Source organism: Pseudozyma flocculosa (assembly GCF_000417875.1).
Source record: "Pseudozyma flocculosa PF-1 unplaced genomic scaffold scaffold00008, whole genome shotgun sequence".
NCBI classification, from domain to species: domain Eukaryota; kingdom Fungi; phylum Basidiomycota; class Ustilaginomycetes; order Ustilaginales; family Ustilaginaceae; genus Pseudozyma; species Pseudozyma flocculosa.
The window spans coordinates 467492-483645 of record NW_006920876.1 but is presented as its reverse complement, the minus strand read 5'-3'; the positions used below and the strand labels follow the sequence as shown (position 1 = coordinate 483645).

Here is a 16154-nt window from a genome sequence, read left to right as displayed (position 1 = left end):
TGCCTCTTCTTGCGCAGGGCCGAGTCGCGTCCTCCTTCCTCTGCGCCATTCTCGATCGGCGAGCGGCGGGGCAGGGGGTGCTGGTTCTGGCGCCAGGGCGACGTGCTCACGGGCCAGTACCTCGATTGGTCGTAGCCGTCGCCCTGCTGCACGGCGCCGCCTGCGCCGTACGTGATGCGGTCCGCCAGCCTGTTGAAGATCTGATCGACAATGTCGCGCGTCGACCGCGGGGCCAGCTCAGCGCCCGTCGAGGCGGTAAAGGGGGCGGCATCGGCGGGACGCGCGCTGGCGCAGAGCACGACCAGGAAGACCGCCAGGGTCCCCAGCCACGCTACGCCGCGCAGGCGGCCCGTCGCGCCTTGGTTCTTGCGAGAGGGCTTCATGGTCGTTTTGCGCGTCGAAAGGCAGGCCGACGTTGAAGCGTTCACCCTCGGTGTTCGATATGGGCGGGTGGATTCCAGATCCCCCCTTGTGGTTCCTCCTAGTCCGAAAGGGGACGTTGTTAAAAGCCGAGAGTGCCGAATGGGCCCCTTCCTCTGTCGAAGAGATCCAGTTCGATCCGCCAGGGAAAGATGGATAGAGATAGACAAGAAGCGGATGGGTCGGCGACGGTCGAAGCGAAAGAAACAAGCGACTCTCCCCTCAAGCGATGGCGACACGACGCAGCTTGTCCGTCGATCGATTTGCGCTTGCAGACCAGCTGTCAAAGGGGGGCGAGGTCGATACCGGTGTCGTCTCGTCGCAAGCAAGCAACGGAGGCGGCGGCGAAGAGAAGGTAAAAGGGGGGCGAAACGAAATAGGAAGAGAAGGGGGGGGAGTGCGGGGCTTGCCACTCGATGGAACCGGTCCTGGAGGAAGGGAAGAGAGAAGCAAAGAGGGCGGATCGAGGCGCCTTGTTGAGCGTTTCCCACGGCCGCCTGGCAGGCCCCATTCCCCGCCGGTCGGCGACGTAGATCCTCGCTCATCACAGCCCTCGCCCGCTCTCCCGCAGCGGCATGGCGGCCGTCGATTGCGCTGGCATCGCAAAAGGGGGCGCGTCACTCGGTCCCCCCCCCCCCCCCCCCCCTCCCCGACTGACATGTCGCGTCCCGCAGTCGCCCACCCTGCCAGTCTTAATGTGTTATATAACGTTCAATTCCGGGGATTTGCATCGAAAGGGGGTTTAGATCAGCGGTAGATCGTTGCTTTCGCATGCTCAAGCTTGTGCTTCCTTCGCATGAAGGTGCCTGCTGAGAGGCAAAGGTCGTGGGTTCAATCCCCACAGTCTCCATTACCTTTTGCATTTTTCTTGGTTGTCCTTTTTCCTTCTTAATTGTCCTTTTTGGCGGTCTTCTTCCTCGTCCTTCTGACGCGGTGAGATAGGGCGCCGCTGCGGGAAGGCTGTCGGCTCGTCTTTCAGGCGAGGCAAGGCGGGCGGGGGACGATGATGATGAGAGAACCAAGGTATGGGTTGGACCACAACTACGAGGGCCCCCCCCGCTCGGCGGCGGCGGGGTGGGCACTGCTTGACAATGACTCTAGAATACATGTGCTGGCTGGGGGAGGGGACGGCGGCGGTGTGGGAATGCAGGGATGCTGTTGGAGCACGGCAACGGGAGGGGGGTTCGTATGGACGGACGGACGGACCAGGCTGGCAGCGGAAGGAGCGTCTACAGAGGCCAAGGGGGCCGTCGTTGGAGCGGCTAATTGGCGCTCAGAAAAACGACCGGCCAAAGGCGCCGGACTCGGTGTTGCTGGGCTTGGGGCTGACCTCGAGGACCGAATAGTGGATCAGGTTGAGCGCCTGTGCGGGGGGCAAACGGCGAGGAGAGAGAGAGAGGGAGAGAGAGGGAGAGAGGAGGGAGAGAGAGAGAGAGAGAGAGAGGAGGAGAGAGGAGGAGAGAGAGGGAGAGAGAGAGGAACGAGTCAGCCGTCGGTCCTCGGCATCTCGCGCAACGATCAGAGGCCCGGCCAACCCACCTTGACGGCCAGCTTCTCGTGGAGGACGCACGAGATGTTGATCTCGCTGGCGCCCTGGCTGATCATTTCGATGTTGACGTTGCCCTCTGCCAGCACGGTAAACATTCTGCCGGCGACGCCGACCATGTTGCGCATGTGGCGGCCGACGAGGCTGAGGATGGCCATGTCGCGGAGGACGCTGACGGTGCCGACCTTTTGCAGCTCGGCCTTGAGCTTGTCGAGGGTGCGCGGGCGGATGCCGGCGGCCATGGCCATCGAGACATGCACCTCGGACGTCGAGATGAGGTCGACGACGACGCCGTACTTGTCGAGCGTGCCAAAGATCTTTGCAAAGAAGCCGTGGCTGACCGTCTTGCGGTTCGAGTGGACGTTGAGGACGAGCACGTCGTCCTTGATGGTGACGGCCGTCGGCAGCTTGCGCTCGGCGCCGTGGACGGGCGTGGTGGCGAGGTGCTTGCCCGCGGCGCCCCACGCGCCAAAGTTGGCGATGCTGGCGCTCGGCGTGAGCGGGGGCCGGGGCTGGTCGACGTGGCCGTCGACGAGCTTGTCCTTGGAGCCGTCCTGGCCCTCGGGCACGTCCGGAAAGATGACGGTGCCCGATCCGCCCGGGTTCTCGACGTTCTTGATGCGGATCGGGATGGCCTTCTTGATGGCCTGCTCCATGGTGAACGGGTGGATGACCTCGCTGCCGTAGTAGGTCAGCTCGGCCGCCTCCTCGGGCGTGATGGACGGGATCAGGCGCGCCGTGGGCACCTTTCTCGGGTCGGCGGTAAAGACGCCGTCGACCTCCTTCCAGATCTGCAGCTCCTGGGCGCCCACGCCGACGGCGCACAGGGCGGCGCAGAGGTCGGTGTAGCCGCGGCCGATCTGGCTCAGCAGGGAGCCGGGCACGTTGCCAAAGTAGCCCGTCACCACGGGCACGCCCTTGCACGCCTTGAGGCGCTCGCCCAGCGCGACGCTGAGGCTGTCGTAAAAGGACTGGTCCAGCGTAAACTCGCCCTGGCTGTCCTGGCCGATGTTGGCGACGAGCGCCGGATCGACAATGTTTTCGAGCGTCACCAGCTCGGCCTCGACGCCGGCGTCGCGCAGCGCGCCGACGGCGATGCGGCACGAGAGCTTCTCTCCGACGCCAATGATGACGTCCTTGGACCTCGGCGAGATCTCTTCAATGATCTTGGCGGCCATGAGAAAGTCGCGCAGGCGCTCGCAGTCCTCGACAATGTCGCGCTCGAGCTGCTCCCTGAGCTCGAGGTCCTTTGCGACGGCCTTGCGCACCGACGCGATGTGGTCGGAGAGGATGCGGTCGACGGTGGCATTGTAGCCGACGGCGGGGGCGGCGGCGGTAGCAACGGCCTCGGTGTCGGACGAGTCGGACGAGGTGCCGTTTTCGGCCGGCGGCGCGGCTGGCGAGGCCGTCGCCTTGGTGAGCTCGAGCTGCGCGAGCTTGTTGTCGAGCGCGACTGCGCTCAGGCTCTCTGGCTTGGCGGAGCTAGCTCTCGAGCTTGGTCTGCGCGCGAATGCGGATCCGGGGCGGTGGTTGGGGGTCTGGGTGCCGTTGGTGAGGGATGCGACCGAGTTGGACAAGGAGCCCGAGGGGGTGGCCGCGTCGTCGCCGCAGAGGGCCTCGGTGGCGGCCTGGAGGAGGAGGTTGGTGGTGCCGAGCGCCTTTGTCTGGCCTGACCTGGCCGAGCATACGATGGCGACCTTGTGGTTGGTGGCCATGTAGGCCGGTACGATTTCTGATGCGATGCGTTCGAGGAACTTTCCGACGCTGGTGCCACCGTACTTTTGGATGATCCATTGCGCCTTGGGATCATCCGGGGGCGAGCGCAGGTGCGTGGTCGGCGGCATGGCGGCGGGCGTTCCGGGAGCAAGGTGCGAGTGGGGGGAGGGGGGATTTGGGTGCGGCGTCGGCGGGCTGTGCTAGAGCAGAGACGATCCAGGGGCAGCAACTTGTGGGTATCGAGCCGTGTGCGGATGAGCCGGCGTTGTCGTTGTCAGGGCGTCGCCAAGGTGGGCTTGATGATGGCGGTCGGGAGCGTGCCGATGGTGTTGGTGACGATGAGGCTGGAGAGTGATGGATGGAGCCGGACGAGGAGCAATGACAAGACGGGACCGCCGACGGCCCCATCTGCCCCACCTCGTCCGGAGGGCCCGCAGGCCAGCGCCGCGTGTGACTCGGAGACAGGGCCGAAGAAGAACGAGATGCACGCCGCCGTGGCTTTGCGTGCGCGTGCAGCCAGCATCAGCAGCAGCAGGTAGTTCGAGCAACGAGCGGTCCTCGGGGCCGATTCCCGAGCCCTCGGCGTTTGGAAGAAAAAAGTTTGGTTCGCCGCTCGCCCGCTGGCCAGGCAGGGCGGGCTGCTCCACCTCGCGCTTGCTTTCAGGCAGGCCAGGCCTGACTGCTGCTCGCCGCTGGGGTCTCCACACCTATCCTCACCACCATCCTCCCACCGAGCCGCCACCTCTGAGTTCTGTCGTACCCCAACCACCCCCGCCGCGCATCGACACCAGCGTGCTCTCTCAACGATAGAGAGGAGGCACCCTCTCCGAGCAGACCGCCACGATTCCGCTGCCACGTCTGTTGGCCGTGGCTGCCCTCGTCCGAACCACCTGCTTCTCTTCCACGACTGCCACCGCCTCAACGCCTCGACTCTGCCCGCCCGCCCTGACCCGGACGCATCTCGCGCTTTCACATAGCATCGCGACCATGCCCGAGGCTGTCGCGGTCCCCTCCGCCACTCAGCCCGGCAAGCAGGCTACCAATGGCACCTCCGCTGGCGGCCTGCCCGTGGTCGACACCATCCCGGACCTCGACAGCTTCCCGCCGACGGGGACGCCCATCCACGACAAGCTCGCATCCTGGGACTTTTACCGGTCCATGGGCTCGCCCAGGCGCGTCGTGGCGCCCATGGTCGACCAGTCCGAGCTGCCCTGGCGCATCCTCAGCAGGCGCTACGGCAGCGACCTGGTCTACACGCCCATGATCAACGCGCGCCTCTTTGTCGACGAGGCGAGCAAGAAGAGCAGGTCAAAGTACCAGGAGGTCAACTTTAACCGCAGCTGCGGCGAAGAGGGCGCAGAGGTCATCGACCTCGCCAACGGCAGCGAACAAGACCGGGGCGAGGGCAGCTCCACCGACACCGACCGCCCCCTGCTCGTCCAGTTCTGCGCCAACGACCCGCAGACGCTTCTCAAGGCCGCCGAGGTCGTCCAGGACCGCTGCAATGGCGTCGACCTCAACCTCGGCTGCCCGCAGCACATTGCGCGGCGCGGCCACTACGGCTCCTTCCTCATGGAGGACTGGCCGCTGATTTTTTCGCTGATCAACATCCTGCACATCAACCTCAAGGTGCCCGTCACGGCCAAGATGCGCGTCTACGACAGCGTCGAAAAGACGATCGCCTACGCGCGCATGCTCGAGCGCGCGGGGGCGCAGATCATCACCGTCCACGGCCGCACCCGCGAGATGAAGGGCCACAAGACCGGCCTTGCCGACTGGCAAAAGATCCGCGCCGTCAAGCAGGCCGTCAAGGTGCCCGTCTTTGCCAACGGCAACATCCTCTACCCTCGCGACTGGCACGACGCCATCGAGACGACCACCGCCGACGGCGTCATGAGCGCCGAGGGCAACCTCTACAATCCGGCCATCTTTGCCGACCCGATGCCCGCAGAGGCCACGCCCATGTTCCCCATGGCGCCGGCTCTGCCCTTTCCCAGCATCACGGCCATGGCCAACGAGTACCTCGACATTGTCGCTGCGCTGCGCACCCCGACGGCCGGCAGCGCCATCAAGGCGCACTTCTTCCGCCTCTGCCGGCCCGCGCTCGAGGTGCACCGCGACCTGCGCGAGATGCTGGGCAAGTCGCGCTTCGATCCGTCCAAGGCCGGCGAGGCGCGCATCGAGAGCTACCGCGCCTTTATCGCCGAGCTGGAGCGCCGGCTCAAGGTCGACCGCGAGAGCGGCAAGTACGACCAGCCGCTCGAGACGCCGCTGCCGGGCAGCGTGTCGTTCCTCGCGCCGCCGCCGGTCTCGGCCGACGGCAAAGAGGTCGAGGACGCGCACAGGCCACGGTACATCCCACACTGGCTGGCGCAGCCGTACTTCCGACCGCCGCTGCCGGTCCAGGAAGGCGAGGCGGGCGACGAGTCGAGGAAAGCGCGCAAGGAGAGGGTCAAGGAGACCAAGGGCCTGACGGAGATCCGAGACATCCAGACCGAAGGCGAGGAGAAGCTCGAGAAGCAGGAGATGGATCTGGCCAAGGCGGAGAAGGAGCAGGGACAGGGGCAGGACCAGGGCCGGGACCAGGCTGCAACAGCGAGCCGACCGAGATCAGAAAATGGCGACGCAGCAGCAGCAGCGACGACCGCAGACGGCGCGGCACGTCCAGAAAAGAAGGCGCGGGTGGATTAAACGGCGTCCGGGTGGCCCCCGTCGGCAGTCCAAGAGTGCAGTACATAGCCAACGGTCGGCCGCGGAGGAAGAGCGGTCCAATCGCTCGTCGAATGCACATCGCACACTAGCGTGTTGGTCACAAGGCCCGTCGGTCGACTGGAACGCGGCGTGTTTCATCTGGGTGTGGTGCTGCTGCCAAAGCGTGGGGATGGTTCTTTCCAGAGTGCCAGACGGACGAAAACCAGGCGATGCGGCAGGTCGAGGGCCATCTACTGTACGCTCGCGCCACCAAGTTGGCGGTGTGGGTTGCTTAGCTCGCCCCCACTGTTCTCCCCGCATTTTAGCGGGACTGGGGCGCCAGGACCTCCTCGCTTCTCGCCTCTAGCACGTCCACATACCATGTAATGTACAAGGTGTGCCTCCTCGCGAGCATCTTGGACAATGCGGGGCGTCTCTTGACCTCAGGAGTGAGGTCGTGGTCAATGGGCAGCAAAGGAGCTTCTCTGTACGCGCGCTCGGGCTGAGCGATTCGGAGCGTCTGTGCGCGCGTTACGTCCGTCCGTCCGTCTGTCCCTCGTTGCGCCCGAACTCTATCCGGAGCCTCATTTTGTCGAAGGAGCAAAGCCTCGGTTGCAAGGGTCCCAAAACCTCAACCGGCGGTCTCTACACAAAGGCTGATGCGACAACCACCTCGCCGCCTTACTCGATATCCAAGATGCTCTCCGTTCCAATTCTTATTCTCGGCCCGTCTCGTGCAAGGCGTCACTCGCCGAGGGCTTGACTTGGAGCCTACGAAGGTGATGGGCGGTCGAACAGGCGTAGGAGGGTGCGGGCTGTGCGCGCACGACAGAGGAGTCGAGACGGGCCCGTACGCGCACACGCTACCCACCACTTGGGCAGTTAAGCGAGCCACTTCAGGGGCAAGCTTGCCGGGCAAACGGACGTACCGCCGCCTTCGGAACGAACGGAAGATTTCCGCCTTTTCTTTCTCTGCATCCCTCGCAACCTATGTAGCTACTGCCGGCCCCAGCCTCGGACGACAGCGGCTAAAGGGTTCCAGCCGATCGCCTACAAGCCATTCTGTTGTCGATGCTGTGCCCTCGCACGGCGGAGGTCCCGCTCAGGGCAGGATCAGAGTCAGGTGCTTCGGCGACCTTTGAACGGAGGTCTCGAAGCGTGGCGCACGCTCAGGGGCTTGCAACCTGAATGAATCTTGATCTCGCCGTCCTCTTGCCTGCCTTCAGGAAGAGCGACGAGCAAGCCGTGCGGGACTTCTCCACGAGAAGCGCAGCAGCGTCGCATGGAGGCGCTAACGAAGGGGCTGCCATGGATGCGGAGATCGTATGACCTGTGTCGAATAGGATACGGGCGAAAGGTGTTCGTCGAGCCAACGACTACATGTATAGTTACAAAGCAAAGGAAGGGACCATGCCCTTGTCGACAAGCAGGAGATGGTCGGTTAGCCTTGACTCAGGCGAGGGCGTCGATACATGATGGTCCCCACCGGTCGACCACCGAGTCGTCCTGGTCGGACAGCTCCGTGCTTCTTGGGCCATCTTGTTCGCCGCCTTTCGAGGCTCTTGCTCGTCGAGCCCAGTCTCAGTTTGGTCCGGGGAAGCAAGCGCTCGATCCTGATCGTCCATGATGGACTTAAGGGAGCCTCGAGAGCAAGCAGGCAAGCAAGCACCTGCAATCTCCTGCCGTGTAGATGGACGGTCAACACCGACCAGGCACCCTGTTTCGAGCACCGCCCGCTGGCCGCTCAGGTCCCATGCCTCCTCGCAGCCCATGCTCGAAGCCACAGGGGCTACCTGCTGTGCCGGCCGCGGGATCTCCATCGCCATCCTCGGGCCACCGGTCAAACCGGCAAGCCGCGCCAAGGAGGCAGGACCGATGGAGAGTGCGCTCGTCTGCCTCTGCTGAGCTGGTCGCGAGCCGTATCGATGGTGCAGGAAAGATGCAGGCAAGCCAGGTAGGCTCTGGCCTGGGCTGACCTTCCCAATCGGGTCCCTCAGGGCAGGCCTGCTGCGCTTTGCTATGTATGTATATGCGCCAGCCTCCGCCCGCTTGCTATCCGAACTCGCGGATGCTTTTTGGCGGGTCTCAGTGTTGTTCTCGCCTACGAGAGGCGGCATCAGCCGAGCGCGCGGCGCGGCCCGCCCGCTGCCTGGATGCTTTCTGGGTGCACAGCGGTGCTCTGGTAGCCGTGTGAGCCTTTCTCGCTCTACACCTTCCCGCGACCTCGTCGTCGAGATCAGCTTTCGCCATCCCCTACTCATCGGCCAAAGCCGTTGTCACTTCGTTGAGGATTCGCAAAGACTTCGGAGCATCCGGCGACGACGGCGATGCACGATCTTCTTCCCTCCGCTTTGAGACGGGGAAGGCATCGAACCGGGAGCCCCTGTCTTGTGGCGGAACGGAGAACCGAGCACGCAGGCAAGCAAGCAGGTGTTTGTCGGTCTCTGCTGTCGGAGGCAGGATCGGCATCAAACGATCGGCTGCCGTCGATCCCTGCGTGCTGTTCTGCCGGGCTGCCGGGACATGGGGACGGCGGTCGGTGTGACTTTTTGATTTTTACTTTGGAGCTCCGAAGGTGGTGGTGGTGGTGGTGGTGGTGAAGGTGGCGGTGATGGTGCTGCTGCTGCTGCTGCGTCCCTGCGCCATCTCCGACGTGCGGCTGCGCAATGTCAAAGGTCAGACTCAACTTCTAAGTCCAACAATCGGGTCAGCGTCTTCCCCATCCGGCACCGCCGCCTTCGACGTCGCACCCACGACGGCTCCGCTCGCCTTCTTCCCACCCCTGTTTCACGAAGGTGACACCGTCGTCGACGGCGCGGCAAAGCTTGGCGGGTTCGGTCCGGGCCGGACGTGCGGTGAGCGTCAAGCAAGCTCGAGGTGACCGCGCCAGGTTGCGGCGCGATTTGACTCTGGCTCCATCGACCGCTTCTCACGGAGAAACGAAGGGTGCGGTGCACATGATGTCGATTCCCGCTTCGCTCGGATCGTGACCCCTCTGGTACCACATCGCGCCCGAACCTTGCCGGACTCTGTCACAGAAGACACCGCGCCATGCCACTGCAGCGACAGCTCCGACGCTTGGCATGGTCATCGAAGGTCCGGTCGTCGTAGATGCGAAGACCCGTCGGCGGTAGATGGATCCATGAGCGCCAAGAAGGCGACGACCCCGTCGACGTCAGCCAGCCGGACCTGTCAGCATCGAAGCCCTTGTCCCAATCTCGTCGTCAGTGACTGTCGAGAAGAACCCGCAGAGAAGGTCGAGGCCATCTGGTTGTGCCAAGCTCAAAAAGTACCTGTGTAGATGCCAATCCGGACGTGACCTGACTCGGACGTAAACATCTGACCAGCATCCGCGTGGGCAGAGTTGGCGCGCCATCGCGCGGCGGAGATGTCCAGGAGTTCTCGAGCGGGTGCTTCGAGATCTTGTCAAGCAGCAAGACCACGTACCACTCCATCTCCCAACGTCCATCCGGGGACGGAACCTGTCCGACTTCGCGCCACGCTGGTCGGCATCCTGCAAAGGAAGGGCTTGGCGCTCGTGTCGGACGAAGGCAGCGGTGCCTTCAGCTCAGACAGTGACTGAGGATAGTAGGAACAGACATGTGGCATGCGCTCACCGCCTCTCGAAGGGACTACTCAGTTCTGTGCTGGGGATGGGATGGCGTACTTGAGGGGAGAGACGTGGTCGTACGAGGGTCTCGCGACAGCCAGCCGCCGTTCTCACAGGTGTCGGCCCTGCTCCGATTCCAGCCCTCACCCAGGATTTCCGCCGCCATGCACACGCGTACGGCCCTGCCGGCCTGCATCAGGACGAGGATCCAGGCAGGGTTGTCACGGCAAAAGCACTCGCCCGCCGCCTGCCGCCGCCTTTCCAAACCTGCCACTTCGAGATCAACACGAGGCGCGCACGCACCTGTACACCTGTCCGGCCCTCTTCCTCACCTTGCTCAGCGTTCTCGACAAGCCTGTGCTAACGAGCGGCGGAGCACGACAGAGCTTGGGACCGCTGCTCGGTCCTTCACTCTGCCATCAGCGCGAGGCCGCGGCTCGCATCCCAAACGATGTCTGCGACGGGAGGTTGAGATGTGTCGGAGCAGGCGTAGAAGGCTGGACACGCCATCGACACCGGGCGAGGCCGAAGGCAAGCAAGGACTGAGGAGGCTGGTCTGCTGCCCTCCTACTCCAGGATCGACCAAGACTTGACCCAGACCCGGGTCCCTTGGGGTCGAGCATCGCTTTCCGCCTCGCCTCTCCGTGAGTGCCCTGCTCCCTTCTGGCTGCTCAAGGACCTGGCCGTGCTCCCGCCGCCGACGGTGAGGTCCCCGACGACGTCGATGCATTCGCATCTGCATCGTCACCTTGTCCTCTATAGCCGGGGTTCAACTTCCGATGACCACAGCCAAGGCAAGCAAGGCAGCCAAGGCTTTGCCAAGCTCTGCCTCTAGCTCGACCGACTGTCTACACGCACACGCACACGCACACGCCACCACCTTGCCCGCTGATTGTAAGCTCGTCTGCTGATGATCCGCACTTGAGGCCCAGCGACGCTGCTCAAGCTCTTCCTCTCCCCTTCACGGCTCTGCGCCTTCCCGCTGCTGCTCACTCCGCCTGTCCCTGCCCCTCCCGCCGCCGCCGCCGTAAGCGCTGTTCCGTCGTCGTCGGCCCAGGGCAAACTCCGCTGGGTGGCTCTGGCCCCGTCGTCCTAGCTTGCCCCTGTTGCCTGACCTTCGCAAGCAGATGGCACACGGGAGCTGCTGAGGCCATCCCATCCTTCTCAGCCTCCTGCCCTTCAAGCGGGCGGAACGGTACTGCGTGCCTTTCAACACCAGCTGCACCTATGTTGCAGCGACGTCGCCCTCGCTTCACACCCCGCTCGAGGAGAGGAGCAGCTCGTATAAAGAAGCTCTCCGGTCACTCGAGGTCGTGTTCTTCTTCTCCATCGATCCTCTCACCCCTTCCCTGGCCACCTCTCCTCCCCTGCCATCCCCTCGTCCCGCCCTGCCCTGCCCTGCTCTTGCCCTAATACACCCACCGCACCTACGCTACGCCTGCTACTGCCATACCCACGATACCCCCCTGCTCGCTGCTTCTTCATCTTCTTTGCCGCCGACATCGAGCCCTAGAAGCCACGTCCTAGACGCCTCTTGCGCTCATCGACGCTCTCACACCACCGGGGCCGCCACAGGATCGCCACAGGATCGCCACAGGCCTCCCCGCATACACACATCACCATGCGATTCACCACACTCAGCCTCGCCGCGCTGGCGCTGGCCGTCTCGGTGCCCGACGTCGAGGCCATCCCCGCCGTCAGGCAGTACCGCGGCGTGTCGCGCTACGCCGGAATGTACCAGCCCGAAGTCGAAGCGCCGCAGCTTCGCAACCCGCGCGAGGTCGAGGGGATGCGCACCATGCGGCTCAGCAGCAACTCGATGGTCGCCGACACCTACCTCGACGAGCTGCACTACGTCGACGCGGACCAGAAGAGCACCGACGAGTCCATCTTCTGGAACAACGTCAAGGGCCGCCTCGAGACGGCCATCAGCAAGCTCGACCGCATCACGTCGATGCTCGGCGTCGGCAACTCGCCCACGCTCTCCAAGGCCTCGAGCCTGGTCCAGGGCGCTGCGCAGAACCTCGGCTTCAGCTTCAGCTTCAAGAATCAGAACGGCGACCAGCACGGCGGCGCCCCGGACTTTTCGTTCGAGTTCCACAGCAACCGCAACGCCTCGGACCCACTGCGCTGGGGAGACGAGGCGAAGCTGGCCTCGTGCATTCGCAGCGGCGCCGTTGACTGCGAGGCCCACGCCGCCGCCAAGATGCCGAACCTGCCCCAGGACTCGGGCTTCGACTACAACAACGCCAAGGTGCGCGGCGTCAACATCGGCAACTGGCTCCTCTTCGAGGGCTGGATGTCGAGCGCGCTGATGCGCTCGCTCAACAGCCACGCGATCAACGCGCCCTTCCCCAACCCCATCATCGACGAGTGGACGGCGGGCCTGTACAGCGACTACAATTGGGCCTCGTACGTGCTCACCAAGCACTTTGACGAGTGGATGACCGAGGCCGACTGGAAGGCCATCGCCGACGCCAACCTCAACCACGTCCGCATCCCCGTGCCCTACTTTATGTTTGCCGAGGCAAAGGGCCCCAACGTGCCCTTCCTCACGCTCAACCGCTTCGCCAAGCTCAAGGAGGGCGTCAAGCTGGCCAAGAAGTACGGCCTCAAGGTGTGGATCGACCTGCACTCGGTGCCCGGCTCGCAGAACGGCTACGACAACTCGGGCAAGTCGGGTCCGGTCAACTGGGCCAACAACCCGCGCTACTACACCCAGACCCAGTACGCCTTTAACCGGCTCGTCACCGAGTTTACGCAGCCCGACTACGCCGGCACCGTGACGGCCATCGAGGCGGTCAACGAGCCGCACGGCAAGCAGAACGGCAAGGTCCAGGAGCTGCTCAACCAGTACTACCCGTGGGCGCGCAACAAGGTGGCCAAGCCCGACGGCTTCAAGGACTACTCGAACATGCTGCTGGCCGCCCACGACGCCTTCCAGGGCCTCCAGTACTGGCAGAACTTCTGGACGGGCCGCGCCCGCCACCGCGTCCTGCTCGACACGCACCCCTACTTTGTCTACAGCGACGAGCAGAAGCGCAAGAAGGACATCGCCCGGCTGCAGGAGGTGTGCGACCTCGAGAGCAGCTTTGTCCAGAGCCAGAAGTACTACCCCTCGATTGCGGGCGAATTCGGTGTCAACGGCCCCAGTGGCGACCGCGCCTCGGACCGCGACCTGCCCGTCGGGCCCGTCAAGTTCCCGCGCGGGCCCGACTACCCGTACTCGGTCAAGTACATGGCCTTTATGGCGCGCAACTTCCGCACGCAGCAGTACGTCTACGAGAAGGGCGCCGGCTGGATCATGTGGAGCTGGAGGAACGACGAGGCCCTCGACTGGTCCTACCAGGTCGGCCTGCAGTACGGCTGGATCCCAAAGGACCTCGACGCCAAGCCCTACGGCAACAACCCCTGCAACCTCGGCGCGCTGGCGCGACAGGCCCAGGCGTCCGACTTCGACGCCGAGTGGGACGAGTACGAGCGCAACCGCGACTACTACTGAGCCCTCGGCCCGCCGTTCGGTCACCGTCCTAGCATATACCACGCCCCGTCCCGTTCCGTACCGTACCGTACCACCGCACCGTCCCATCTGATCTGATCTGATCTGATCTGATCCGATCCCAACGTTCTGCAGCTACGCCAAGCGACTCTATCTGGTCTCCGTCGAGCGGTCCGGCGGCTATTTTTATCCCACCAACGACCCTGGAAGCGACGACGATGTTGACGAAGACAACGAAGCCAGCCCGGCCCAGCTGTCCTCCCCCCCCCCCCTTTTAGCTCTAGCACGCATCCTCGATCCGGTCCGGCCATGTCGCCACCCCGTCCTTTGTCTTATATCTCGTGATCATGGCCTGTAATCCAAGGAAGTCGTGTTTTCCCTTCTGTCGTGGTGCGTACGGTTGATCGGAAGATCTGAGGCTGGACAAGAGGCCGTTCGCTGGGCCACACTGCTCTCCGACGTCGACAGGGCCGGCGCATCTTGCCCGACCGAGGCAGCCTTTCACGACGGATATCGAGGCGATGTCAATTGCACTCGGAAGGAACGACGACGGCAGCGCCCTGGCTAGGCACAGAGCGAAACGGCATCCCTAGTCGTCGTTCCAGTAATCGTCCTCGTCGCCGTCACCTTCGTCGATCCAGCGGCCGTTTTTATCCTTCCTCCGCCTCCCGCTCGATGCGCCAACGACGCCGACGCCGACAGATTCCCTCTGCTGCTCGGCGAAGCCGAGGATGGGTTTCTGGTTGCGTCGCGGGTCGACGATGCCGGACTGGCCGAGTCTCCACTCGAGGGCGCCCGTCGTGAATCGGTCCGAGTTGCCGAGCTCCTCGAACCCGACCATCTTGTCCTTGCTGACGCCATCGCGGAACGTGACGATGCAGGGCAGCACCTTGATGCCGAGCTTGGCGGTGAGAAAGGGGCAGTTGAGCACGTTGGCGCGCAGGAAGAGCGTGTCCGGGTGCAGGCGCGCCACGACTTCGAGGTGCCGGTCGAGCAGCTTGCACCGCTCAAACGAGGCGTGGAAAAAGTGGATGGCCACCCGCGCCTCTTGCGCCGAGAGGTGGATCAGCTCCTTTTCGTGGCTGATCTCCGTCAGCTTGCCCCGCAGCGCGTACGACGACGAGTTCTGAGACGAGCTCGACGTGCCCTGCTTGCGCCGCGCCAGTCTGCCAAAGGGGAGGGCCAGAGATGAGAATGAAAGCACGTGTGGTGAGTAGACCACCCCGGTGCACTCGAAAGCAGGGCGACGCAGCAGCACAGCAGCGACGACGACGACGACGACGACTCACTCTTCGCGGATCTCAAGCATCCTCCTCTCCCTAAACTCTGCCATATCGAACCCACCCACCGCCTCCTCATCCCGATCCCCCACGACATCGTCTCGGAGGAACCCATCGACATCCTCGGCACCTCTTCCCACCCACTTGCCCGTCGTCTTGCCCTGCGCCGCCGAGGAGCCGGGGTAATTGCGTTGGTCGTCCATCGCCTCGACCTCCCTCTCGAGCTCGGCGAACAACGCCTCGTCATCGTCCTCCTCGCCCTCCCCCTCGCCGTCGTCGTCGTTGTGACGGTGCAAAGACGATTGGACATAGGTCGGGAACGAGGCTGTGTATTCCTCCTCTTCTCGTGTGGTCGACGTGGATGCGTCCTGAGGTTGCGAGGGTGTGGACGCTTCGTGGGTAGTGGGCATCGAGCCTGGATGCCCGGACATGGCGGCTGCTACTGCTGATGGGTCCATGGTCGTGCTCTCCGTAAGTGATGGTCGCTGGTGCTGTGGCGCGGAGTTGGCTGGTGAAGAGGGAGAAGGGTAACCCGTGATGGTGGTCGAAGATGTCGCGGCAGCTACATCCCAAAAAGACCAACACGCAGCGCCTCGCAGCGGGCTGCAGGCCTGGCAGCAGGCCGAGCCCTTTCTTCGCGCGCGCCCGCTCAAGCCCGTGCACCGCGCGCTGGCCCCGACTCCCGAACCTCGCCTCGCCTCGCCTCGCCTCGCCTCATACACTTCTCCGGCGGCCCCAACCGACATCTTCCACTCCTCTCGCCAAATCTCCAAGCAGTGACCAGCCAGGGGGGGCATCTTTTGCATATAAAAGAACTCGTACATCTCGAGCGCTGAGCCGAGCCGGCGGGCTCACGAAAGAAGCGGCGCAATTGGCGCTTCACCACGACGTCGGGCCCGGTCCGAAGCAGGTGGTCGCACGCTGCTTTTCTTGCCTGGACTGACAGCCGAAAGGCCGTTCCTCACGCGGCCAGGCTCTTGAAGTCAAAGGTCGTACCCTTGCTCGCACCGCTCGGATACCTGTGTTGGGACGCCGAGCTGGCGTTGAAGGTGCGCGGCGGAGGGAACGCCGACGACGGCGAGAAGCTCAGCGAACCAGAGTGAGGGGGCGGAGAGGGGACTGGAGACATGGCAAGGTTCAGGAGAGCCAAAGTCAGTCTCCGAAGACACGGTCTGCATCTGTGAAGGCACTCGACGGTTTGCCCGCCTACTCACCTCGGCTGACGGCCGATGCTCCGTTGGGAGCACCAGAGAAGCTGCTGCTGGTCGAGATGGGCGGTGCAGCGACGGGAGGAGGAGGAGCACGGCTCGGCGGCGCTGCAACCGCCGCGGGCGAGGGGGAACTGGGCGCTGGAGGAGGCGGGACACGACTGGGCGGGGCAGCTCGACCAGG

General features: G+C 64.1%; 6 protein-coding genes across 6 annotated transcripts in view; 2 read left to right on the top strand and 4 right to left on the bottom strand.

Moving 5' to 3' along the window:
- PFL1_02847 (uncharacterized protein) overlaps nt 1–383 on the bottom strand; it is a gene marked incomplete at both ends in the record, with an annotated part of 3027 nt that extends 2644 nt beyond the window's left edge. The window contains one exon of the mRNA XM_007880361.1: nt 121–383. Coding sequence (XP_007878552.1) covers nt 121–383 — 263 coding nt within the window. The remainder of the gene's footprint in view (nt 1–120) is intronic.
- A 1310-nt stretch (nt 384–1693) lies between these two features.
- On the bottom strand, nt 1694–3810 carry PFL1_02846 (uncharacterized protein; the record flags this gene model as incomplete). Its single annotated transcript, XM_007880360.1, has 2 exons — nt 1694–1783; nt 1960–3810. The coding sequence occupies 2 exons, from the start codon at nt 3808–3810 to the stop codon at nt 1694–1696; spliced, it is 1941 nt and encodes a 646-aa protein (XP_007878551.1).
- An 859-nt stretch (nt 3811–4669) lies between these two features.
- Nucleotides 4670–6373, top strand: PFL1_02845 (uncharacterized protein; the record flags this gene model as incomplete). Its single annotated transcript, XM_007880359.1, has 1 exon — nt 4670–6373. One exon carries the CDS (start codon nt 4670–4672, stop codon nt 6371–6373), a length of 1704 nt encoding a protein of 567 aa, XP_007878550.1.
- A 5231-nt stretch (nt 6374–11604) lies between these two features.
- On the top strand, nt 11605–13485 carry PFL1_02844 (uncharacterized protein; the record flags this gene model as incomplete). The annotated part of the gene is made up of 1 exon (XM_007880358.1): nt 11605–13485. The coding sequence occupies one exon, from the start codon at nt 11605–11607 to the stop codon at nt 13483–13485; it is 1881 nt and encodes a 626-aa protein (XP_007878549.1).
- A 586-nt stretch (nt 13486–14071) lies between these two features.
- On the bottom strand, nt 14072–15193 carry PFL1_02843 (uncharacterized protein; the record flags this gene model as incomplete). Its single annotated transcript, XM_007880357.1, has 2 exons — nt 14072–14648; nt 14772–15193. 2 exons carry the CDS (start codon nt 15191–15193, stop codon nt 14072–14074), a joined length of 999 nt encoding a protein of 332 aa, XP_007878548.1.
- Nucleotides 15194–15723: 530 nt separating this feature from the next.
- PFL1_02842 (uncharacterized protein) overlaps nt 15724–16154 on the bottom strand; it is a gene marked incomplete at both ends in the record, with an annotated part of 1896 nt that continues 1465 nt past the window's right edge. The window contains 2 exons of the mRNA XM_007880356.1: nt 15724–15881; nt 15977–16078. Coding sequence (XP_007878547.1) covers nt 15724–15881; nt 15977–16078 — 260 coding nt within the window. The remainder of the gene's footprint in view (nt 15882–15976; nt 16079–16154) is intronic.